Here is a 19,642-nt window from a genome sequence, read left to right on the forward strand (position 1 = left end):
AAGCTGTGGGTCCGTCCGGCAGGCGGTAGCATGTGCGGCTCCCCAGAACACCGGGAGCTCCCCCCACCCCCGGCACCCTTCCCCCCCACCCTCAGTGTCCCCCCTGCATCTTTTCCCAGCCCCCCATCCCCGCATGTGCCCCAGCCACCAGCACACACACCCCCGCCCAGGCACCGGGAGATACCCCCCCCCCCCCAGCACCAGGAGGTGGCTGCCCCGGGGAAGCCCTCCCCAACCCCCGGTGACCGGGAGCATGCCTGCAGCACCCAGGCAGAATGCTCAGAGGTACGGGGAGCCCCTCGCACACCCACCCACCCACCTCTGGTTTGTAACACACACACCCCAGCAGACGGGAGCTCCCAAACATCCATTTATTGACGCTTTGAAGCACGCTCCGGCCTTGTGGCTGGGAGGACCCCCGGTACCGGCCACGGCAGTACCCGGGTGGCACCGAGCATCATTAGCACCCGAGCATCATTAGCACCCGCTGGCATGGCGTGGGGCGCAGCCCCGCGGGAACGCCGAGGAGGAGGAAGGTGCTGTCTCAGCTTGGGTGGGCCGGGGCCTTCGGTGGACTGGGGGCCACTCGCTTCTCCGGCTTCTTGGGCAGTGGTCGGCGGAAGAGCAGGATGTGGGGCTCTGGTGGGGGAGAAGGTGTCAGGCCAGGCCCCCCCACTGCCACCTGTCCCGTCCCATCCCCCCGGGGCTCACCTGGCTCGTGGATCATGTAGTGGACCCAGCCCTGGCTCTGCTGCACCCCCAGGTTCCGCCACTCCGACTCTGACAGCAGGTGGGTCTTGGGCACCAGCTTGGCGATGTCCTTGGGCAGCATCACATGCCTGCACCCCCACACCCCTCAGCAGGGAGTGGGAGCACAGAGGAGCATCCCCCCACCCCCCTGACTGGAGAGTTCCCCCGGGGAACCGTTACCGGGACCAGCCCCCTGCTCCAATACAGTGCCATTACCAGGATGCCCCCCGCATCACCCACTGGGGAACTGTAACCAGGATCCAGGATTCCCCTCTAACACCCCCTGGGGAACCATTAGCAGGATCCAGGACTCCCCTCCATCACCCCATGGGAAACTTACCAGGATCTGGGAACCCCACCATCACCCACTGGGGAACTGTTATCAGGATCTGGGAGCCCCCCATCACCCACTGGGGAACCATAACCTGGATGCAGGACTCCCCTCCATCACCCCCTGGGGCATTGTTACCAGGATCTGGGGAATCCCCCATCACCTCCTGGGGAACTGTAACAGGGATGCGGGACCCTCCCCATCACCCCCTGGGGAACCACTACCAGGATCTGGGACTCCCCTCCATCACCCCCTGGGGAACAGTTATTGGAATTTGGGAAACCCCACCCCCCCCCCCCCCCCCCGATTCACAGGGGAACTGTTATCGGGATCTGGGACCCCCCCCATCACCCACTGGGGAACTGTAACAGGCATCTGGGACTCCCCTCCATCAACCCCTGGGGAACCGTTATCGGGATCTGGGAGCCCCCCCGATCCACTGAGGAACCGTAACAGGGATCCGGGACTCCGCCCCCCCCCCCCCCCCCCGATCCACTGGGAAACCGTTACCGGGATCCGGGACTTCCATCCATCACCCACTGGTGATCCGCTACCGGGATAACTCCCCCCCGGTCCCACCAGGACGCCATGGCCTGCCCGCCTTCCCCCCCAAGCGACGCCTATAACGGACAACCCCCACCCCCCCCGTTACCCAGACAACTTCCCTCTAGCCCCACCTAGGAACGTAACCGTTACCGGGACAACTGTTCCCCTCCCCCCCCCCGGTAATCGCTACCAGAACAGCCCCCCCACAAACCCTACAGGGGCCCGTGACCAGCACACCCCCCTCCCCGCCCCACCCCCACCCAGAAGCCGTTACCGATTCTCCCGCCCCCGCCTCACCGGTATTCGAATTCCTCATCATCGTACTTGTCTGAGTAGTAAATCTGTTTGTGCGCCATGGCGGCGGGCCCTGGCCGCCCCTCCCCGGCCACCCCCCGCCGCCGCCGCTGCCCCGTCGCGCCCCTCGCCTCAGCGCCCCGCCGGGCCGTTGGCGCCCCCGCCCCCGCCGCGCTTTCAAACGCCGCCGCCCCTCGCTTCCATTGGTTCACAGCGCCTGGAGGGCGGGGCGCTAAGGCGCACCGCTAGAGTTCATTGGTCAACGCTGGCCGGATTGGGCGGGGCTACGGCGCAGCTGCCTCGCGGGGCGGGCACGGCCCGGTGTCACGTGATGGGGCGCGGTGAGGCCGCGCTGGAGGGCGTGAGCCGGAAGTGAGTGGCGGCGCGGCGGGGGGAGGGAGGACGGGCGGGCACCGCGGCCGCCGGGACCGGAGGAGACCGGCGGGAGACCCATGGTGCCCCGGTGAGCGCGCGGGCCGGCCCGGGGCGGGGGGGCTGCGCCCAGGGGCCGCGGCGGGGACTGGTGCGGCCTCGGCGGCCGCGCAGGCCCTGGGCTCCCGGGGCGGGTGAGGCCCCGCGGTGCTGGGCCGTGCCCCAGGGAGCCCCCGCGACGGTGCTGCCGCCGCCGGGGCTGAGTCCTCCCTGCTCACCGCCGCCTTCCCTGCAGCGAGCGGGGGGTCCCGCCGCAGCCGTTCCCGGGGCCCGGCGCTGCGGGGCCCGGCCCCCCTTCCCTGTTGCCTCGGCGTGGGGGAGCCGAGCGGGGGGCGCAGGCCTGGCTCCCTCCCCTGGGTGGCCCAGCCACGGCAGGGCTGTGCCAGCCTGCTCAGTTGCCCCCAGGTACTGGGGGGACTGCGGTGCCCAGGACCCCCTGGTTGTGGTGGCTGCTGTGTGTCCCTGGAACCACTCGCTGGGCTCCGGCTTGCATTGCTCCGGCGCTCAGGGTCCTGTGCTGGTGTGCGACATGGGCAGGGGACCGCCTTGAGGGTCTGGGGAAAGTCCCCGCGCCCCAGACTGGATGGGGCACTGGCTGGGGTCGGAGGGATCCTGGGCCTGTGCAGTGCCTGGGCGCACCCTCCTGCCTCCAGACTTGCGGGGCAGACCCAGCTGTTGCGGGCAGGGGTGGATGTTCCCCCTTGCAGTCCCTTGCCTTGTCACTGGCGGTGGGTGCTGGCTGTGTGTCCGTCCGTCTCAGGCTGTCCCTGCTGCTCCAGTTAACTTTCAGGTCACCCTCACACTACTCTGGCCTGGGGAGACCCCAGATTCTGAGGGAACATGACCTCGGCTGTGCTGGGCTGGTGCTGCAGGAGCCTGTGGGCAAAGGGCAGCTTTGAGCAGTGCTCCCCAGGGACACCCCGGCCTCAGCCTCTTCCAGAGGGGTCAAAGATGCCGTCTCTTCCCAGCCAAGTGGAACCCAAGTGTCCACCCACAGCCCTTTGATGGGGGAGTAGCAGGGCTGGGCCGCCTGTGCCCATGGGAGCTGTGTGGGGCAGCGTCCCCTCCTCGGAGAGGACAGAACTGGGCCCCTAGGAGGCTTCAGCGAGGCTGAGCACCCCAGGTCGGGGTCTCAGTCCTCATTCTGTGCCGCCAACCTCAGCCTCCAGTGTCTGGAGGACCTCGTCGCTGCCTTTGCTCAGCAGCGAGCAACCCGGCGCGGTGCTGCCGGGCCCTGTGCAGGGTCGATCTGTGCCACTCTGCTTGCCAAGCAGGGCCCTCCTTATCTCCCTGCCTGCCGAGCTAATCACGTTAGTGCCCGCCTGGGCTCCAGCGCAGCCTTTGCAGGCCCCAGATAAGGGCATGATTGCTGCGAGGAAGTAAATCATGTTTGCTGCTCGGCTGGCCGGTCTGAACCGCATCGGCTGGGGGATGGGGGTGGGAAGGGCAGTGGCTCCAGAGCTGCTCCTGCTTCGCTTGCCTTGTTTTCCCCTTGCAGAGCTTCCTGCCCTTCCTGGCTCCCCTCTTCACCGCTCCCCAGGGGCTCCGGGCGTACTGTTGCAGCAGGGTGCTGGCCGAGGGGGTGCGCAGGAGGGGGCAGCTCTGCCCCCTGGGCTGCCTCCGCTCTCCCTGCTTGTCTGTGGCCTCTGGGCACTGGTTTTGGGGCTGGGCAGGGATCGGCTCCAGTACTTGTCTTGGGTCGTAGAGTGACTCTTGGCCCCCAACACGGTTTGCCAGTGTGGGCAAAGCCTCAGCAGAGCCAGGCTTGGCCTCCTGCCCTGGTGCATCCCAGCTCTGCCCTCCCTCAGGTGGGAAGCAGGAGGCTTCCCTGGCTCTCTCGCCCGTGTGTTGGCTGTTGGCATCGTGCTGCTGCCACGGCCCCGTCCACCTGCTGTCAGTGAGGAGGAGCAGGGTCTGCCTCTTGGTGCCGGGCCACCACCTCGGCGGTCTGGGGCAGGGCTGGCTAACTCCCTGTTTGTCCCCGAACCGCAGGTCGGAGTGCCAGACGAGAGGGGCTGTGTGTTTCTGTTCCCTGCCTGGGGCCTGCCCTGCCCTCCGCCGGCGATGGAGTATGTGGTAAGGACTTCGGTGGAGGGCTAGGTGGCTTCGGTGGTGGATCCTGCCTCCCCTCTCTCCCCGCTGGCAGGGCCCCAGCCTCCTCCCCAGGTCTCTGCTGACATCTCCTAGACCCTCTCCTGAGCGGCGGAGAGGTTGTGTGCAGGAATGCGTAGATGCCGTGCAAAGCTGTTGTGAAGTTTGGGGGGAAAAAAACAGCTGTTGGCTGGATTTGAGTGTTTTTCTTGTCTTCTCCCCAGCCCTGGAGGCTTGGGGATGGCTCCACTGTGGCTGCTGTCGGAGCGAGGGGGTCTGTGTACGTGCGGCAGCGGCCGGCACGCGGCTGCCTGCTCCTCACTGCAATTTCTTGCCAAGCCACTGGCGTGTTCCAGGTCTCTGACTCAGCTCCCAGTTTGTGTTTCCTGGGAGGATGTCGGGTGCTGGCCTGGTAGCTGGCCCCTGAGCATCCCCTCTCTGCTCCTCTTCCTCGCCTCGGGCTGCGCATGAAGTCCCAGCCCCAGGCGCCTAAAAGTAGCTGGCGTCCCTCTGCCTCTCCTGTGCACAAGGAGGATCCAACATCTTTCCTTGCTGCCGGGGCACGAAGAGCGGCTGGGCTGGGATGTGTCCCTGGAGCTCCCTGGGGCGGTTGCTCTGGCTGCTCCGCTCGTCCTCTGCTGCCGGCTGCCTGGCAAGGGGAAGGGTTGCTGCCAGCTGGATGGGGCAGGGCTGCTGCTCGGTGGCTCCGCACCCAGCTCGGTTTGCCTTCTGTGCTCTGAGCCTGCTGGGGAAGGGGCTCTGACGCCCTGGGGTGGGCTCTGGGGCTGGGAGGGCTGTGGCAGCAGCACCTCTGGTTTCTGAGGGCTGGGAGCAGCCATACGTCTTGTCGTGAGCTGATGCGGGCTGGTGGCAGGACATGGGCTGGCTGGCCTGGGCAATTCCTGATAAAATCAGGAATTGTTCCATCTTACAAAAGCAGAGGCCCCGTCTGAGCGGGGAGCTCTGACTCCTGAGGTGCACCGACCCCTCGGTGGCGTTGGGGACAGCTGCTCCAAGCCCTGGCCTCTCTGAGTGACAGCCGGGCCCCAGGGTGCTGGGAGGGGGCCGAGGAGACCCCCTTGCCCCTGGGCAATTCCCTCCTGCCCTGCTGGCAGGGCGCTGGGGAGGTGTCCAGGCTCATGGAGCCCATGCCGTGCGACCACAGCCAACGGTGGGACCCTCGTGGGTGAACCCCGCTGCCCTGCGCCCGTTCGACGCCAGCCAGGCGGGGTCCCCCCAGCAGCCGGGGGCTGTGGCTGGCCCCGCGCGGGGCTGGCGGCTTCCTGGCTCCCTGGCCTTGGGCTTCCTGCTTTTCTTCAGAGCAGTGGCGCTGCCGGCCACGGGAAGGTCACAGCGCCGAGCGGCCGGGGGCCCTCGGTGGGGACAGGAGCTTTGCGGGACGGCTGGCAGGGGCTCTCTGCGCCTGTTGGGACCACCGCCGGCGGTGGCTGAGGTGGGGGCTGGCGCTCGCGGAGATGGGGTGTGCGGCTGAGGCGATGCTCCGGCGCCGAGAGGAGGCGGGTGATGGACCCGCTGGCGTGAGCTGCAGCTCCTCGCGCTGAGCAGGAGGCTATTTCCAGCTCCGTCCTGGCTTCCATTTCCCTGTCCCCGTGGCGATGTGCCAGCCTTTGGGAAGCGAGACGGAGCAGTGCCCGGCAGCGGGTCCAAGCAGGGCAGAGCCCTTCCCTTGGGCTGGATTTACCCAGTTTGGGCTCGGTGGCTGGTTTTGCGGAGTGCCCGGTGTCCGGGAAGCTCCTGGCCTGTGGTGGGTCGTAGGGGTTGTGCACCATGGGGCTGCCCGAGATCCCCGCTTCAGCCCATGGGAGGTGGTGGGGGGACAGCTCTTGCCCCCGACGGGGGCTGCTGGGGATGAGGCCGTGGAGAGCGGCGGGGGTACGGGCAGTGCAGCCCGGCCGGCTCGAGGTCCCACCAGTGTGCTGGTGCACCGAGGGTGGGGGAGTGGGGGAGAGTTGCCCCTGCCCCCCTCAACCCCAGATGGGGGCTCTGCCCAGCTCCCCACGGTAAAGGGTCTGAGGTTTACCCCCCGACATGCTCTCACTGCCGGCTCCCGCTAGCTCCGCCTGTGACCTTGATTTTTCTGCTCCAGATAGGCGCTGGGTCCCCACCCCTCGCCGGGAGCCCCTCCTGTGCTGCGCCCCAGCCCTGCGCAGCCCCCGCCGCGGCCAGATCCTGCCCTGCCACCCGTGAGTCAGCACGGCCCTTCCGATTAACGGCAGCCCCTTCTCTCCCGGGAGGAGCCGCTGCTCAGCACCGGCCGGGATGCGGGAAGCAGCAGCAATTAGCAGCAGCCACTGCCTCTCCCGCCGGCTCCCCATCACAGCCAGGGGTCCGCGCTGAGCCCTGTCTTGCCTGCTGGACAGCCCACCTGTATCCTGCTCCCTGGCATCCTCTTCTTCCCGCTAGCCCTCCGGGTGAGATCTGTGCCCGAAGTCTCGCTCTCGAAGGACTGGATGTCCCTGCATCCCAAGCAGCTGTGAGCACCGGCGGCATCTTGGCATCGTGGCCCCCCCGGGCAGAGCCTGGGGAGCCAACAGCGGCTGCTCACCGCCGGCACGTGGCTTGCGTAGCGCTGGCCGCCACAGAAGGACCTTGTTCGCTCCTGGACGGTGCTCGGAACGGGGCTGGGCTGGGCTTGGATGCGCTCTGTGGTTGCCTTGTCTCAGGGCTTTAAATATTCATGCTTTTGATTTCCTCTTAGCGGCTGGTGCGGCAGGGGCAGCGCTGGGGCTGGGACGGAGGGCGGCCGTGCTGGACCCGGCGGCTGGGCACAAGGGGCTGGATCCGGCCCCGGTTGAAGACAATGGGATTGGTTGCCGGAGCGCTGTGGGGCTGGGGGGCTTGAGGACCTCCAGGTTGGGGGTCCAGCGTGCTAAGCCCCGCTCCCCGGGGCATCATTGCGGCCCCCGTTTCTCCCTGCCGTGGCGGGAGCGTGGGGTCACTCTCCCTCTGGCCGGGTCTGCGCATCCTTACTGACGCTGATCGTGAACGATCGGCTGTGACGGCACGGACGCTGCCTGGCGTCCCGGGGCTGGCTCTCCCTGCCAGCCATGCCGGGCTGGCGTGGAGCTGGCGTGGAGCTCGGCCGACGCTTCTGCTTGGGGGCGGCTTCCTGGCGGCTGCAGGCGCCCGGACTCTCCGTGGGGCCCCCGTGAGACCCTGCCAGCCGCCTCCACCCCGCGCCTCTCTCCAGCATGGATCTCCTGCAGAAGAGCAAATACAGCCACCTGCGGAATGAGTCCGTCTCCTCTCTGGAGGAGGCCGTGGGGGGCCCAGCCTCCCCGGTGGAGTCCCTCACCAGCACGCGGTCTCTGCCTGGCTCCCTCTCCTCCTCCTCCCTCAGCCCCATGGTGCCTCTTGGGGAGCTCTCGCCCGAGTCAGAGGACAGCCCCACCACCCTCTGCTCCTTCTTTCCCAAAATGGCCAACCTGAAGCTCTCCAACCCCGCCAACCTGCTCAGCCTGCGGGGCTCCTCGGCTGGCGGCAGCCCGGGGGACCCCGGCCCTGCCGGGACCCTGGCACCAGCGTCAGGGGGGGCTGCCGGCCCCGACTCAGCAGGACCTGTCACTGTCTGTTCCCAGGATATGAACAAGCTGAGCTGTGGGAAGAAGACGCGGGTGGAAGGCGGCCAGCTGGGGGGTGACGAATGGACCCGCCACGGCAGCTTTGTCAATAAGCCCACCCGCGGCTGGCTGCACCCAGATGACAAGGTCATGGGGCCCGGGGTCTCCTACCACGTCCGGGTGAGTGCCAGGGACCGCAGGAGTGTGGGAAGGGTGACGATGGGGATGTGGGCACCTCCTGCGATGCACCTTGGGGGTGGCAGGTGGGCACTGGGATAGCTGGGAGGTCAGCACTGCGGAGCCGGGGGGCTCGGGGCCCCAGCCCCCACCCCGGCTGTGTAGGGGACAGACCCTGTGGGTGGCCAGGCTGACCCTGCTCTCTCCCCCAGTACATGGGCTGCGTGGAAGTCCTCCAGTCCATGAGGGCTTTGGATTTTAACACCAGGACACAGGTCACCAGGTGAGCTCTGCCTCTCCCCAGGGGCTGCCGCTTTTGGGGGGGTGGTCTGAGCCCCATGCCAGCCTCTGGTGGCGTGTGGGTCTTGTGATGGTGGCCAGGCTGCCTTCAGCCCCGTCAAATATTAACGCCAGCATGCTTCCCCTGCTTGGAGAGCCACAGCCGGCGCCGCCCGAGGCTTTCCCATTTGTCACCCTGTCCCTTCTGCGCTGGTTCCCATGTCCTCGGTCCCTTCGCTGGGGGGTCACAGGGGAACGGGGAGTGCAGGCGCTGGTGGGGACTGACACCCTGCTGTGCTCCCTGCAGGGAGGCCATCGGGCTGGTGTGCGAGGCTGTGCCTGGTGCCAAGGGAGCTGTGCGGAGAAGGAAGGTGAGGCTGGGGGGGGTGCTGCGGGGGGCACGGGACCGGGTCCCAGCCCAGCTAGCTGTGCCCGGGCTGGGCAGCTGGGGGCACTGACCTCCCAGCTTGGCAGGGGCGGTGGTGAGGACGAGGTGCCCGCCTCTGCTGCGGAGGGCAGCAAGGTGTCCCCCCGCCACCAGGCTGTGCCTGGCCTGGGGAGCCCCTTCCCCATGCTGCCATTTGCCCCCAGCCCTGCGGCCGCTCCCTGAACTCCATCCTGGGCAAAAGCAACCTGAAGTTTGCCGGCATGCCCATCACCCTGACCATCTCCACCAGCAGCCTCAACCTCATGGCTTCTGACTGCAAGCAGGTGAGAGTGGTGAGGGGCCGGGCAGCTGGCTTTAGATGAGCAGGAGTCCTCGTGTCCCTCACCCTGGGCCCCACCGAGGCAGGGGAGATGTCCTCAGCCTCCCTAAGGGCTGGGTGGGTGGGCTGGGTGACCTGCTGAGTGCCCACCTCCCCTCAGTCCCTGGGGATGGGGAGGTTGGGGCGATATCCCGCATGCTTTGCAGGATCTGCCCTGGAGACTGGGAGACCCCCAGGTCCCCCTGATGTGGGACCAGGTCTCCTGGTTTTGATCCCACTCCCAATAGCCCTGTTGCTGTCCCAGCCCTTTTCCTGGTGGCCTGTGGCTCATAACCAAGGCTCTGGAAGCTTGTAAGGCCCCGTGCTGGGCCAGCCCTGCGAGGAACGTGGCAGGCAGGAGGTGCCACCTCTGGCTGGACCCAGAGGAGCTCCTAGCTACATCCAACAAACTCTCTGCCTTGCAGATCATTGCCAACCACCACATGCAGTCCATCTCCTTCGCTTCGGGGGGAGACCCGGTGAGTACGTGGGGTCCCCGTCCACGTGTGCCCTGACCCGTGCTAGGGATTGGTGCCTCTCCTGCCTTCTCTCTAAAGTCTCCCTGGCAGTCCTGTCTCACCACCGGCGTCTTGCCCACAGGACACAGCCGAATATGTCGCCTATGTTGCCAAAGACCCCGTCAACCAGCGAGGTGAGGATGCTGCTGGGGGTCCCAAGTGCCACAGCCCCGTTGGGTGGATGTTTAGGCACAGCTCAGGGTGGTGGGGAGGCACTGGGTCCCCCGTAAGGATGCTCTGGGGTGCACAGGGCAGGCTGGAGGGGTGGAGAGCATCGGGATTCCGTGCTCCCATCCTGCCATTCCCTGCCCAGCCTGCCATATCCTGGAGTGCCCCGAGGGCTTGGCGCAGGACGTGATCAGCACCATCGGGCAGGCCTTCGAGCTGCGGTTCAAGCAGTACCTGAAAAACCCCCCCAAGCTGGTAACACCCCATGACAGGTAAGGGCAGGGCTGTGTGGGAAGGGGGACGGTGGGAGGGTGTCCGAGTTGGGCTCTGGAGAGGGGCTGCAGCCCCGGCTGCGGTCGGCTGCTCATCCGTGCCACGTCCTCCCAGGATGGCGGGGTTTGATGGCTCTGCCTGGGATGAGGAAGAGGACGAACCACCTCCAGATCACCAGTACTACAATGACTTCCCTGGCAAGGAGCCCCCCATTGGGGGGGTCGTGGACATGCGGCTGCGGGACGGGGCTGCACAAACCCCCAATCACTTGGGGGCCACGCTGGTAAGGCTCCAGGCACATCCTCTTGGGGAGACCCCATGTTACAAGGGAGATGCAGGGATGCCAGGCGGGCTGCGGATGCTTGGCTCAGGGTTATTCCACCACCAAAGCCATGGCACGTGTCCCCCTGGAACCTCGGGGTGGTGGTGGGAAGGGGTGGGCAGCACAGCAGGGCTCAGCACCCATCTCTCCCTGCAGCCTGTCGGCCAGTCTGGTGGGGAGTACGACCCTCGGAAGCAGCATGCTCCTGCCCAAGGTAACGTGATGGATCTGGCCGGTCTCTGCTTTCCTGGACCCCAAATGCTCCAGCAGCACGCCCTGGCGCTGGGGCTGCGGCAGGATGGAGCCCTGCTGACCACCGTGCTCTTCGTAGCAGGGAGAGAGAAATACCCGGCTCCGGCAGGTGTGTTGGGACGCACAGACCTGTTCGATGACCCGTCTTACGTCAACGTGCAGAACATGGACAAGACGCGCCAAGCGGTGGCTGCTGGCACCCCCGCAACGGCCAACGGCAGCGCCCAGAGGGACCTCTTCGACATGAGTGAGTGCGATGGCGGCCATGGCTGTGCCTGGCCGGGGGGGGGGGTGGTGTCTGTGCTGGTCTGGGGGGGGGTGGCGGTGAGGTCAGTCACATCACCCCCCCCTCCACGTTCCTTTCTCTTTGCAGAGCCCTTTGAAGATGCCCTGCGTGTCCCCCCGTCTGTGCCTGTGGGGCTGCCCCCTGCCCAGGTGGTGGCCTCCATGGAGGAGCAGCTGAGGCGGGAGCCCTGGTACCATGGGAAGATGAACCGTAAGGAGGCAGAGAAGCTGCTGAAGGTCAATGGAGACTTCCTGGTGCGGGAGAGCACCACCACCCCTGGTCAGTACGTGCTGACCGGCTTGCAGGGTGGGCAGCCCAAGCATCTACTGCTCGTGGATCCCGAGGGAGTGGTGAGTCCATGGAATGTGCTGGGGACGGGGCTTTGTGTGGCTTGGGAGGGGGGGGGGGCTGGGGTTTACAAGAGCCACCGGGATGTTGGGCTTCCTCAGGGGACATCTCTGGGCTGGCTTGGTGGCACAGAGAGCCTGGTGGAGCGTGGGGGGTGAGGGCTGCTCCCCGCTGGTGGGTGGCTTTGGCCCCCCTGTGGGCATCAGCAGCCTCCTGATGCCCCTTCCTTGCTGTCCCCCCCCTCCCCCAGGTGCGGACAAAAGACCACCGCTTCGAGAGCGTCAGCCACCTCATCAGCTACCACATGGACAATCACCTGCCCATCATCTCAGCCGGCAGCGAGATGTGCCTGCAGCAGCCGGTGGAGCGGAGACTGTGAGCGCCTGGGGGGGGCCCTTGGTGCGCAGCCCCCCCCCGCCCTGCTCCCTGCCCCAGGGAGCCCTCGGACCCTCAGCCACGTGCTGTGCCCGGGACTGAGCCTGGACATGACTGGGGGGCCCGTCCCCCTCTGCCACGCGGCACTGGTGGCCGTGGGGGGGGGCCCAGGCGGCGTGGTGGGAGCTGCCGGCAGGGCTGGGGGGCTGTTGTTGCCAAAGCCCCCACCTCCTCCCAGCTCCAGCCTTTGCACAGCAGCTCAGCTCTTACCAAAAGGCGGCCCCGGGGCTGCGCCGGGGCCATGCTCCCGCTCGCCGGTGTGCCCACGGGCTGGGGGCTGGCAGAGCCGTGCCGGGGGAGGGGGGGGCTGCCTCGCCTCGCCCCCTGCCCACGGGCCGTGGAGGGAGGGGGCCGTGGGGGGCTCGGCTCCCCCCAAGCACAAGGCCCGGCCAGCCCTGCACCGACTGTACCCGATCACTTTACGTGTAACTCTGTGCCTTGACCCCGCAGGTCCCACTCTTATGCAAAGCCGCTGGGCAGGGGGCTTGGGGACACTGCCCCCCCCTGCCCCCCCCGTGCCCCTTCCCGGGGACGTGCTCCCCCGCCCCCCCTCCCTGCCCAGCCCCCGGGGTCCCGGCTGGGCTCCGTCCCGGGGGGGGGGGGCGGGGTTGTCCCCCTGCATGCACGGTGTTAACCCCCCCCCCAAGCCAAAGCGCAGCCCTTCCCCCCCTCCCAGCCCCGGGCCCCCCTCCCGGGCCCCGCTATACCAAAGGAACCGGCGGTTGGTATTAAAGTTGGTATTTCTCTAGTCCCTGGCTCGTGTGAGGGGGGGCACGGGGCTCGCGGCGGCGCCCCCTGTTCGGCACATGGGCCCTTCGCCCCTCCTTCCCCTCCCCCCTTCCCCCCCCCCCCCCCCCCCCCCGAGGGCCTTGCGATGGTCCGTTCCCTCTCTCCCCTACGGGCGCGGCACACGGGCCGTGCCGCTTTCCCCCGCGCGCCGCAGTTGGTTCAGTCCGCCTTTTCCCCCCCCCACCCCCCCCAGGCCCCTGCGTATAGTTCTCCCCGCTACCCACCCCCCAGCGGGCAGCGCTTGGTCCGCCCCGGTCCCACCCCCGCCAGCGCGCTGTGGTACTTCCCACGCGCGCACGCCCCGCCTCCGCGCGCGCTGATTGGCCCCGCGCGGGTTCCGGTTCCGGTGGGGCTCGCCGCGCGGAGGAGCGGCGGCGGGGCTATGGCACTGCGGCGGCAGTGAGGGCCATGGCGGCCCCGCACGCAGAGAAGCTGGAGGGAGGCGTCCCGGCCCCGCCGCCCCCGCCGGGGCCCCCGCACCCCGCGGGCAGCGCCGCCGCCAGCGGGCCCGGCCGGAAGCAGGGGAAGGCAGGTGAGCACGGGTGGCCGGGCCGGCCCCGGTTGACGCGGGCCCGGGCCCCGGGTTGACGCGGCCCCGCTTGTCCCCGCAGGGCTGCAGATGAAGAGCCCCGAGAAGAAGCGGCGCAAATCCAACACGCAGGTAGGGCCGGGCTGCGGGTGGCACCGGGACCGGCACCGGGACGGGCCGCAGCCCTGACCGCCGCCTTCTCCCCGCAGGGTCCCGCTTACTCGCACCTCTCGGAGTTCGCCCCGCCGCCCACCCCCATGGTGGACCACCTGGTGGCTTCCAACCCCTTCGAGGATGACTTCGGGGCCCCCAAGGTGGGGGCAGCCCCCGCCCCCTTCCTGGGCAGCCCGGTGCCCTTCGGCGGCTTCCGCGTCCAGGGGGGGATGTCACCACAGGTGCCCCCCGGTTATGGCGGGGGTCCGCAGCCCCTGCGGAGGCAGCCCCCGCCTTTCGCCCCCGGGCAGATCGGCCCGGCCTTCAGCATGCCCCCCCAGAACCCCAACTACGTCCAGCCCGGGGGCATGAGCTTCCCCGGGCAGCCCTTCAGCCAGCCCCTCGGACAGAACTTCAGCCCCCCCATGGGGCAGCTGATGCAGGGGCCCGTCGGGGGCTTCGGGCCCATGATCTCCCCCACCATGGGGCAGCCCCCCCGGGGGGACATGGGTCCTGGGCCGGCCCTCAACCCTCCCGGCGGGCCGGCAGTGGCTCAGCGCTTCAGCCAGCCCGGCAATCTCTTTGGACAGTCACCCATGCAGCGCCCTGGGCAGAGCATGCCCCCCCTGCCCCCCACCGCCAGCCCCTTCCCCGGGGCTGATCCCGGCTTCCCCGCCGGCGGCGAGGAGGGGGGCAAGAACCTCAACCCGCCCCCCAGCACCTTCGCCCAGGAGCAGCACTCGGGCTCTCCTGCCGCTGTCAACGGGGCGCAGCCTGGCTTCGCCCCCAACAGCGCCGGCCGTGGCGCCGGCACCCCCGAAACCAACAGCCTCCCGCCGCCCCCCCCCGGGAAGGCGGCCGGCGGGTCCGGTCACCAGCCGCCACCGGGGCTGGTGTACCCCTGCGGGGCCTGCCGCAACGAAGTGAACGACGACCAGGATGCCATCTTGTGCGAGGCCTCCTGCCAGAAGTGGTTCCACCGGGAGTGCACGGGGATGACGGAGAACGCCTACGGGCTGCTCACCACCGAGGCCTCCGCCGTCTGGGCTTGTGACTTCTGCCTGAAGACGAAGGAGATCCAGTCGGTTTACGTCCGGGAGGGCATGGGACAACTGGTGGCCGCCAATGACGGCTGAGCCGCCCTCCCGCCACCGTGTACAGCGTCCCCCACCAATTTAGGACCAAACCCCCTTTTTTTGTAGCTGTTGCTCCCCCCCCCCCTCGCCAGCCAGAGAGACGGCACCAGGCACTGGCTGCAGCTCCTCGTGCTGCTGGCACCCACCGCAGGCTCCGTGCCATTGCCAACCCTTTGCTGCAAGGGGGGCTCCGGCTCCGGTGCACCGGCCCTCGGGGGCTGAGGCTTCCCGGTGCCACCCTGCGCCCCCCAGCTCTGCCTGGTGGGGGAGGGGTAGCAATACCCTTGCTGGGGGGGGGGGGGGGGAATCTGGTCCCACCGCCATCTATAACTCCCCTGGAGGCTGTGCCGTGGTCCCGGTGCCCCCCTCCCCGTGCTCCGGTGCTCCCCGCCTCTTCCTCCCTCCGGTACCCGGGGTGGTCCCGGTGCCCCACCCCCCCCTCCCCACCCCCCCTCAATTTTATCCGATCGTTAATGGAAACTTTTGTACCGTCGCTATAAAATTCTGAAACGCGCGTGTCCGTGTCTGGCTCCGCTCCCGTCGGGGGGGGGGAGGGGAGGGGAAAGGCGGGGGGGGGGGGGGGGCTGTCCGGTACCGGCGGGTCCTCGCGTGCCCCCGCCCCGTACCGTCCCATTGGGCGGCGGCGGCCGCCTCCTGCCCCCATTGGCTGTTGGCGTCACGTGCGCGCCCCTTCCCGAGGGCGGCGACCGGCCCCGGGGAAAGTTACCGGAGGGACCGGGGAAAGTTACCGGCGGGACCGCGGCCGCGCCACCAGGTACCGGGCGGCCCCCAGAGGCCCCCGCCTGCCCCGGGGACCGCGCGGTGCAGCCCGCGGGGCCGGTACCGGGAGCGGGGCCGGTACCGGGAGCGGAGGCCGGCCCCGGGCCGGGGGTGCGCAGCGGGGCGGCGGGCACGGTGTGACCGGGCATCGCCCGCTGCTGCGACCGCGGGGGTGGGGGTTGGCAGCGGCGGGCCTGTCACACGCTGTGACACCCTCCCTGCGGGCCGGTTCCGGGTCCCCGGGGGGGGGGGCGGCGGGGGCTGTTCGAGACACACACACCCCCGCCTTCCCGGGTCTGCGGGAGCCCGAGCGAGGCTCCCGGTGTCCCCGTGCCGGGCCATGGTGTCCCCATGCCGGGCCCCGCGTCCCCGTCCACCTGCCGGGTGGCATCACCCGGCTAAAAATACCCCGCGGTGGCAGCTGCTGCCGGGGGGGTCCGGGGGGCTCCGGTCCTGCCGGGGCTTTGAGCGGGGCCGCTCCCTGCGGCAGCCGGGGGGGTCTGCGGCTCTCCCGGTCAAACCCTGGCGGTGCTGGGAGCCGGGTCCTGTCCGTCCGTCTGGCCATCCGTCCATCCCTCCCTCCATCTGTCTGTCCCGGCATCTGTCCGTTCATCTGTCCCTCCATCCGTCCCTCTGTCCCTTCATCCATCCATCCCTCCATCCGTCTGTCCGTCCCCCCCTCCGTTCGTCTGCCCATCTCTTTGTCCCTCAATCCCTCTGTTGGTCTGTCTCTCCATCCGTCCCTCCATCCGTCTGTCCATCCCTTTGTCCATCCGTCCGTCCCTCAGTCCCTCCATCGGTCCATCCCTCCCTCTGTCCCTTCATCCATCCATCCCTTCATCCATCTGTCCATCCCTCCCTCCCTCCGTTCGTCTGTCCCTCCATCCACCTGTCCATGTCCCCCCCTCCATCCGTCTGTCCATCCCTTTGTCCCTCAGTCCCTCTGTCTGTCCGTCTTTCCATCCGTCTGTCCATCCGCCTGTCCCTCAATCCCTCCATCTGTCCGTCCCTCCCTTCCTCCATCTGTCCCTCGATCCCTCTGTCCGTCTGTCCATCCCTCCCTCGCTCCCTCCGCCCGTCTGTCTGTCCATCCGTCTCCTCGCAGGTGGCTCCGGACCAGCCCCATGGCAGAGAAATCAGACTGGCGGGACTCGGACAGCACCTGGGTGCTGGCGGGCAGTGAGGTGTGGGCTGGGGGCACCCCCGTTCTGCCCCCAGCTGCAGCCGCAGGGGGGCCCGCGGTGGTCGGGGTGAAGGTGTCACCTGCGCCCCTCCCCCCCCGCCCCAATCTTCTCCCAGGGTCTGCCCGTCGACACAGTGGGCCCGCAGCAGGATTCGACCTCCCAAGGGGCTGAGGATGAGGAGCTGGAGGAAGGCACCCAGGACGCTGTCCCATGTAGGTGGCAGCCGCGGGGATGGGGGCACACGCGGTGTCCCCCCCGGTGTCACCAGCTCACTGCTGCTCTCTGCCTCTCCGCAGCCACCGACGGTGCATCCGCCTTCCCCGCCCAGAGCCAGCGTGCCGAGGGCAGCGGGCAGGGGGTGAGTGGGGGGCTGGGGGGCTGACGTCCCCCCAATCCATGGGGACATGTAACACCCCAGCCCCTCTGTCCGCAGGACCCGGAGGAGTGTGGGGCCCCCGGGGCCGTGCCCACCCCGGCTGACTCGGCACAGCCCAGTGTGCCACATGGCAGCGAGCGGGAGGAGCCCGACGCTGAGCCGGGGCCCTGCCCTGACACCCCCAAAGCAGGTCAGGCCCTGGCAGGCGAGCAGCCGGGGGGGGGCCGTGCTGGGGCGCAGCCCCTCCCTGGAGGTCCCCCCGTCCCTCCCCAGGGCCACCAACAGAGGAGGGGAGCTGCACCAGCAGCGATGACGACACGGAGGGGCTGCGGCGACGGCAGGGCCACGAGCCCCGTCCTGGACCGCCGGACCCCGCGCCTGCCCTGCGCCGGCAGACGCTGGATGCCGGTGATGACGATGGGCTCAGCATGAGCAAGTACCTGCTGGGCGCCTTGGCGCTGGTGGCTGTGGGGCTGCTGGTCGTCTTGGGTGAGGGGGGGTCCCAGATGCAGGGTGGGGGTCTCAGGGGTAGGTCCTGGCATCCCCCTCATTGTCCTTTCCTCTTCCCAGGTGGCATCTATGATGCGGCAGATGGTGAGTACAGGGGACTGTCGTGGTCGGGCAGAATGCGGCCCCATGGCAGCCCGGGCGTTTGACCACGGTTGGGCACCCCCACCCGGTTCCCCCCCGACCCTGTTCCCCCCCAGGCCCGGTGGAGAGCGTGGTGAGCCGGGACACAGCGGCCAGGGACCCGGAGTCACCGCTGCTTGCTGATGGCAACGTAAGGAGGTGGTCCGCAGCCGGGGCTCAGCACCGCTGAGCTGGCCAAGGGGAGGCAGTGCCCCCAGCCCCCCCAGGGCTCCCAGCTTTCCTCTCCCCCAGGACTCGCAGCAGAAGCCCCCACCGTCGGACGCCGGGGACCCCCAGAGCGTGCAGTCCGTGAGCCTCCTCCTGGACAAGCTGGCCAAGGAGAACCAGGAGATCCGGCTCATGCAGGCGGAGCTGCAGGTGGGCGAGCGCGGCCGGGCTGGGAGAAGCGGGCTGCTGGATCCTGATGCCGCTCTCCCACTTCCACCCCACTGACCCCCCCTGCCCCCCCAGGCCCAGAAGGAAGAGCTGCACGCCCTTCTGCAGAGGAGCGATGGCGAAGCGGCTGCGGCGCAGCACCAGAGCCTGGCTGTGGAGAACGCGCGGCTGCGCGCGGCGCTGGAGCAGGAGGCCACCGCGCTCCGCGATGCCCGCGCCGAGCTGCAGCGCCTGCGGGCTGTGGGACCACCGGGCAGCCCACCGGCTGGGCAGGCAGAGCAGCCTCCCAGTGCGGGCGCCCCGGCCCGTGGTGAGGATGCGGTGTGGCCGGAGGGTGCCCGGTGGCATGACCGGCTGGCTGCGGTGCGGCGGGAGCTGGTGGGGGCTCTGGAGCGGGCACGGGGCACTGGGGATCTCGGGGGGCTTGTGGAGGAGCTGAACACCCTGGAGCAGCGCCTAGGCCGGGAGCTGGAGGTGGGGGGGTCCAAGCCCTTTCCCGGAGCCTGGAAGAAGCCGTTCAAGGCAGAGAAGAAGGAGAGCAAGCGGCACAAGCGGCACGGCACCGGGGGGGGCCCCACAGGAGCGGGAGAGGAGGGAACACGGCAAACCCCACAAGCACGGCAAGGAGCCCCGGCCCCCCCGGGAACACAAACCGGGCAAAGCCTGGGGGAAATCACCTCCCGGCCCCCCGCAGTGGGGTCCCCACGAGCTGCCCCCGCTCAGCCGGTACCGGGTGCCGCAGGGGTGCTCAGGGGTGGCCGATTGCGCCCGCAAGGAGGGGCAGGAGGTGCTGGGGGTTGCGCTGGAGCCGGTGCAGAAGGTGCAATTCCTGCAGCTACTGGAGGCCTTCATGGGGCGGCTGGGCTGGGGGGGGCACTTCGAGGGGCTGGCGGCGCGGCTGGACGGGGCCTTCGGGGCCGACGGGGCCTTCGCCCACGACCACCTGCGCTTCGTGGACTTCGTGGATGACGTGGAGGAGCTGCTGGAGGAGGTGGCGCGGCGGGAGCGGGGCAATGAGGAGGCGGCCGATGGCTTCGAGGAGTACGTGCTGCGGCACTACGGCGGGTAAGCCGGGGCCGAGGGGTGCCAGGGAGTCCCTGGAGGGGTTTGGGGGGCAGGGGGCTGAGCCCTGTCACCCGATCATGAATCATGGCCCCCCCTTCTCTTGCAGCGCGGCGGGGAAGGAGCGGGGCTGGAGAGCCCCACGGCAGCACGGCACAGGGGGGTAGAACTGGGGGGGTTGTGCCGTAGTGTGCTGGGGTGGCTGCCCCCCCCCCCCCCCCCCCCAGCCTTCACCCAGCACCCCCCAGGGAAGGGGTCCCCATTTCGGGGGTCTGGGGGCTGCCGTTGTGCCCCCCAGGGCCAGGTACCGTGGGGGCCCCAGCCAGACACACTGTGTGATGCTGTCACCGGGCAATAAAGTCACTGCTGGGCTGAGCTGTGCGGGGTGTGGGAAATGGGGGGGGGAAAGGGGGTGCTGGGGGGGCAGATGGGGTGCGGGGGATTAATGGTGCTGGGGGGGGGCAACAGGGTGTGGGGTGTGAAACGGTGCTGGGGGAGAAATGGGGTGCTGGGGGGGCAAATGTGGTGCTGAGGGGGAACATGGGGGGCTGGGGGGGGAACGGGGGTCTGGGGGTGAACACGGGGTGCTGGGGGGAATGGGGGTGCTGAGGGAAGCAGGGAGTGCTGGGGGGGAACGGTGGAGGCAGAAAGGGGGGTGCTGGGGGGGGGAAACAACGTGCTGGAGGGGAACACGGGGTGCTGGGGGGAAATGGGGTTCTGGGGCATAACAGGGTGGAGGCAGAAAGGGGGGTGCTGGGTGGCACAGGGGGTGCTGGGG

General features: G+C 69.0%; 4 protein-coding genes across 12 annotated transcripts; 3 read left to right on the forward strand and 1 right to left on the reverse strand.

The window, feature by feature from the left end:
- Positions 1-357: 357 nt before the first annotated feature.
- CKS1B (CDC28 protein kinase regulatory subunit 1B) lies at positions 358-2,083 on the reverse strand. The gene is made up of 3 exons (XM_055792298.1): positions 1,925-2,083; positions 712-839; positions 358-639 (listed from the first exon to the last, which is right to left on the reverse strand). Exons 1-3 carry the CDS (start codon positions 1,981-1,983, stop codon positions 545-547), a joined length of 282 nt encoding a protein of 93 aa, XP_055648273.1. The 5' UTR covers positions 1,984-2,083; the 3' UTR covers positions 358-544.
- A 140-nt stretch (positions 2,084-2,223) lies between these two features.
- Positions 2,224-12,521, forward strand: SHC1 (SHC adaptor protein 1). Of its 9 annotated transcripts, none has more exons than XM_055792294.1 (14): positions 2,288-2,384; positions 6,552-6,876; positions 8,044-8,205; positions 8,415-8,485; positions 8,789-8,852; positions 9,073-9,192; positions 9,653-9,706; positions 9,828-9,879; positions 10,059-10,185; positions 10,301-10,469; positions 10,665-10,722; positions 10,840-11,007; positions 11,134-11,396; positions 11,645-12,506. In XM_055792294.1, exons 3-14 carry the CDS (start codon positions 8,047-8,049, stop codon positions 11,771-11,773), a joined length of 1,434 nt encoding a protein of 477 aa, XP_055648269.1. In that variant the 5' UTR covers positions 2,288-2,384; positions 6,552-6,876; positions 8,044-8,046; the 3' UTR covers positions 11,774-12,506. The 9 variants fall into 9 exon arrangements, with proteins under 9 accessions (XP_055648271.1, XP_055648267.1, XP_055648269.1 ...); XM_055792291.1 differs by lacking the exon at positions 6,552-6,876 and adding an exon at positions 4,346-4,429 and having other exon boundaries at positions 2,325-2,384; positions 10,843-11,007; positions 11,645-12,511; XM_055792290.1 differs by lacking the exon at positions 6,552-6,876 and adding an exon at positions 4,346-4,429 and having other exon boundaries at positions 2,328-2,384.
- Positions 12,522-12,933: 412 nt separating this feature from the next.
- On the forward strand, positions 12,934-14,944 carry PYGO2 (pygopus family PHD finger 2). The gene is made up of 3 exons (XM_055792432.1): positions 12,934-13,150; positions 13,230-13,279; positions 13,357-14,944. The coding sequence occupies exons 1-3, from the start codon at positions 13,027-13,029 to the stop codon at positions 14,434-14,436; spliced, it is 1,254 nt and encodes a 417-aa protein (XP_055648407.1). The 5' UTR covers positions 12,934-13,026; the 3' UTR covers positions 14,437-14,944.
- A 173-nt stretch (positions 14,945-15,117) lies between these two features.
- PBXIP1 (PBX homeobox interacting protein 1) lies at positions 15,118-19,239 on the forward strand. Its single transcript, XM_055792382.1, is given in 12 exon segments — positions 15,118-15,211; positions 16,322-16,400; positions 16,516-16,612; positions 16,697-16,758; positions 16,834-16,966; positions 17,050-17,265; positions 17,347-17,370; positions 17,484-17,557; positions 17,659-17,784; positions 17,878-18,362; positions 18,364-18,867; positions 18,974-19,239. Coding segments are annotated over 11 exon segments (1,839 nt in total). The 5' UTR covers positions 15,118-15,211; positions 16,322-16,340; the 3' UTR covers positions 19,032-19,239.
- The last annotated feature ends 403 nt before the right edge of the window (positions 19,240-19,642 follow it).

This window comes from Falco peregrinus, chromosome 19 (genome assembly GCF_023634155.1).
Source record: "Falco peregrinus isolate bFalPer1 chromosome 19, bFalPer1.pri, whole genome shotgun sequence".
NCBI lineage: Eukaryota > Metazoa > Chordata > Aves > Falconiformes > Falconidae > Falco > Falco peregrinus.

What these genes read in the sequence shown, in the direction of transcription:
- CKS1B (XM_055792298.1), bottom strand. Translation starts at nt 1,983, where the DNA reads ATGGCGCACAAACAGATTTACTACTCAGACAAGTACGATGATGAGGAA. An exon ending in GATGAGGAATTCGAATACCG is followed by an intron (nt 840 to 1,924) that starts GTGAGGCGGGGG and finishes GTGGGGGTGCAG; the next exon opens with GCATGTGATGCTGCCCAAGG. An exon ending in CTACATGATCCACGAGCCAG is followed by an intron (nt 640 to 711) that starts GTGAGCCCCGGG and finishes CTCCCCCACCAG; the next exon opens with AGCCCCACATCCTGCTCTTC.
- SHC1 (XM_027785141.2), top strand. Translation starts at nt 7,657, where the DNA reads ATGGATCTCCTGCAGAAGAGCAAATACAGCCACCTGCGGAATGAGTCC. An exon ending in GAGCTGTGCGGAGAAGGAAG is followed by an intron (nt 8,853 to 9,072) that starts GTGAGGCTGGGG and finishes ATTTGCCCCCAG; the next exon opens with CCCTGCGGCCGCTCCCTGAA. An exon ending in AGACCCCGTCAACCAGCGAG is followed by an intron (nt 9,880 to 10,058) that starts GTGAGGATGCTG and finishes TTCCCTGCCCAG; the next exon opens with CCTGCCATATCCTGGAGTGC.
- PYGO2 (XM_055792432.1), top strand. Translation starts at nt 13,027, where the DNA reads ATGGCGGCCCCGCACGCAGAGAAGCTGGAGGGAGGCGTCCCGGCCCCG. An exon ending in CCGGAAGCAGGGGAAGGCAG is followed by an intron (nt 13,151 to 13,229) that starts GTGAGCACGGGT and finishes TTGTCCCCGCAG; the next exon opens with GGCTGCAGATGAAGAGCCCC. An exon ending in GGCGCAAATCCAACACGCAG is followed by an intron (nt 13,280 to 13,356) that starts GTAGGGCCGGGC and finishes TTCTCCCCGCAG; the next exon opens with GGTCCCGCTTACTCGCACCT.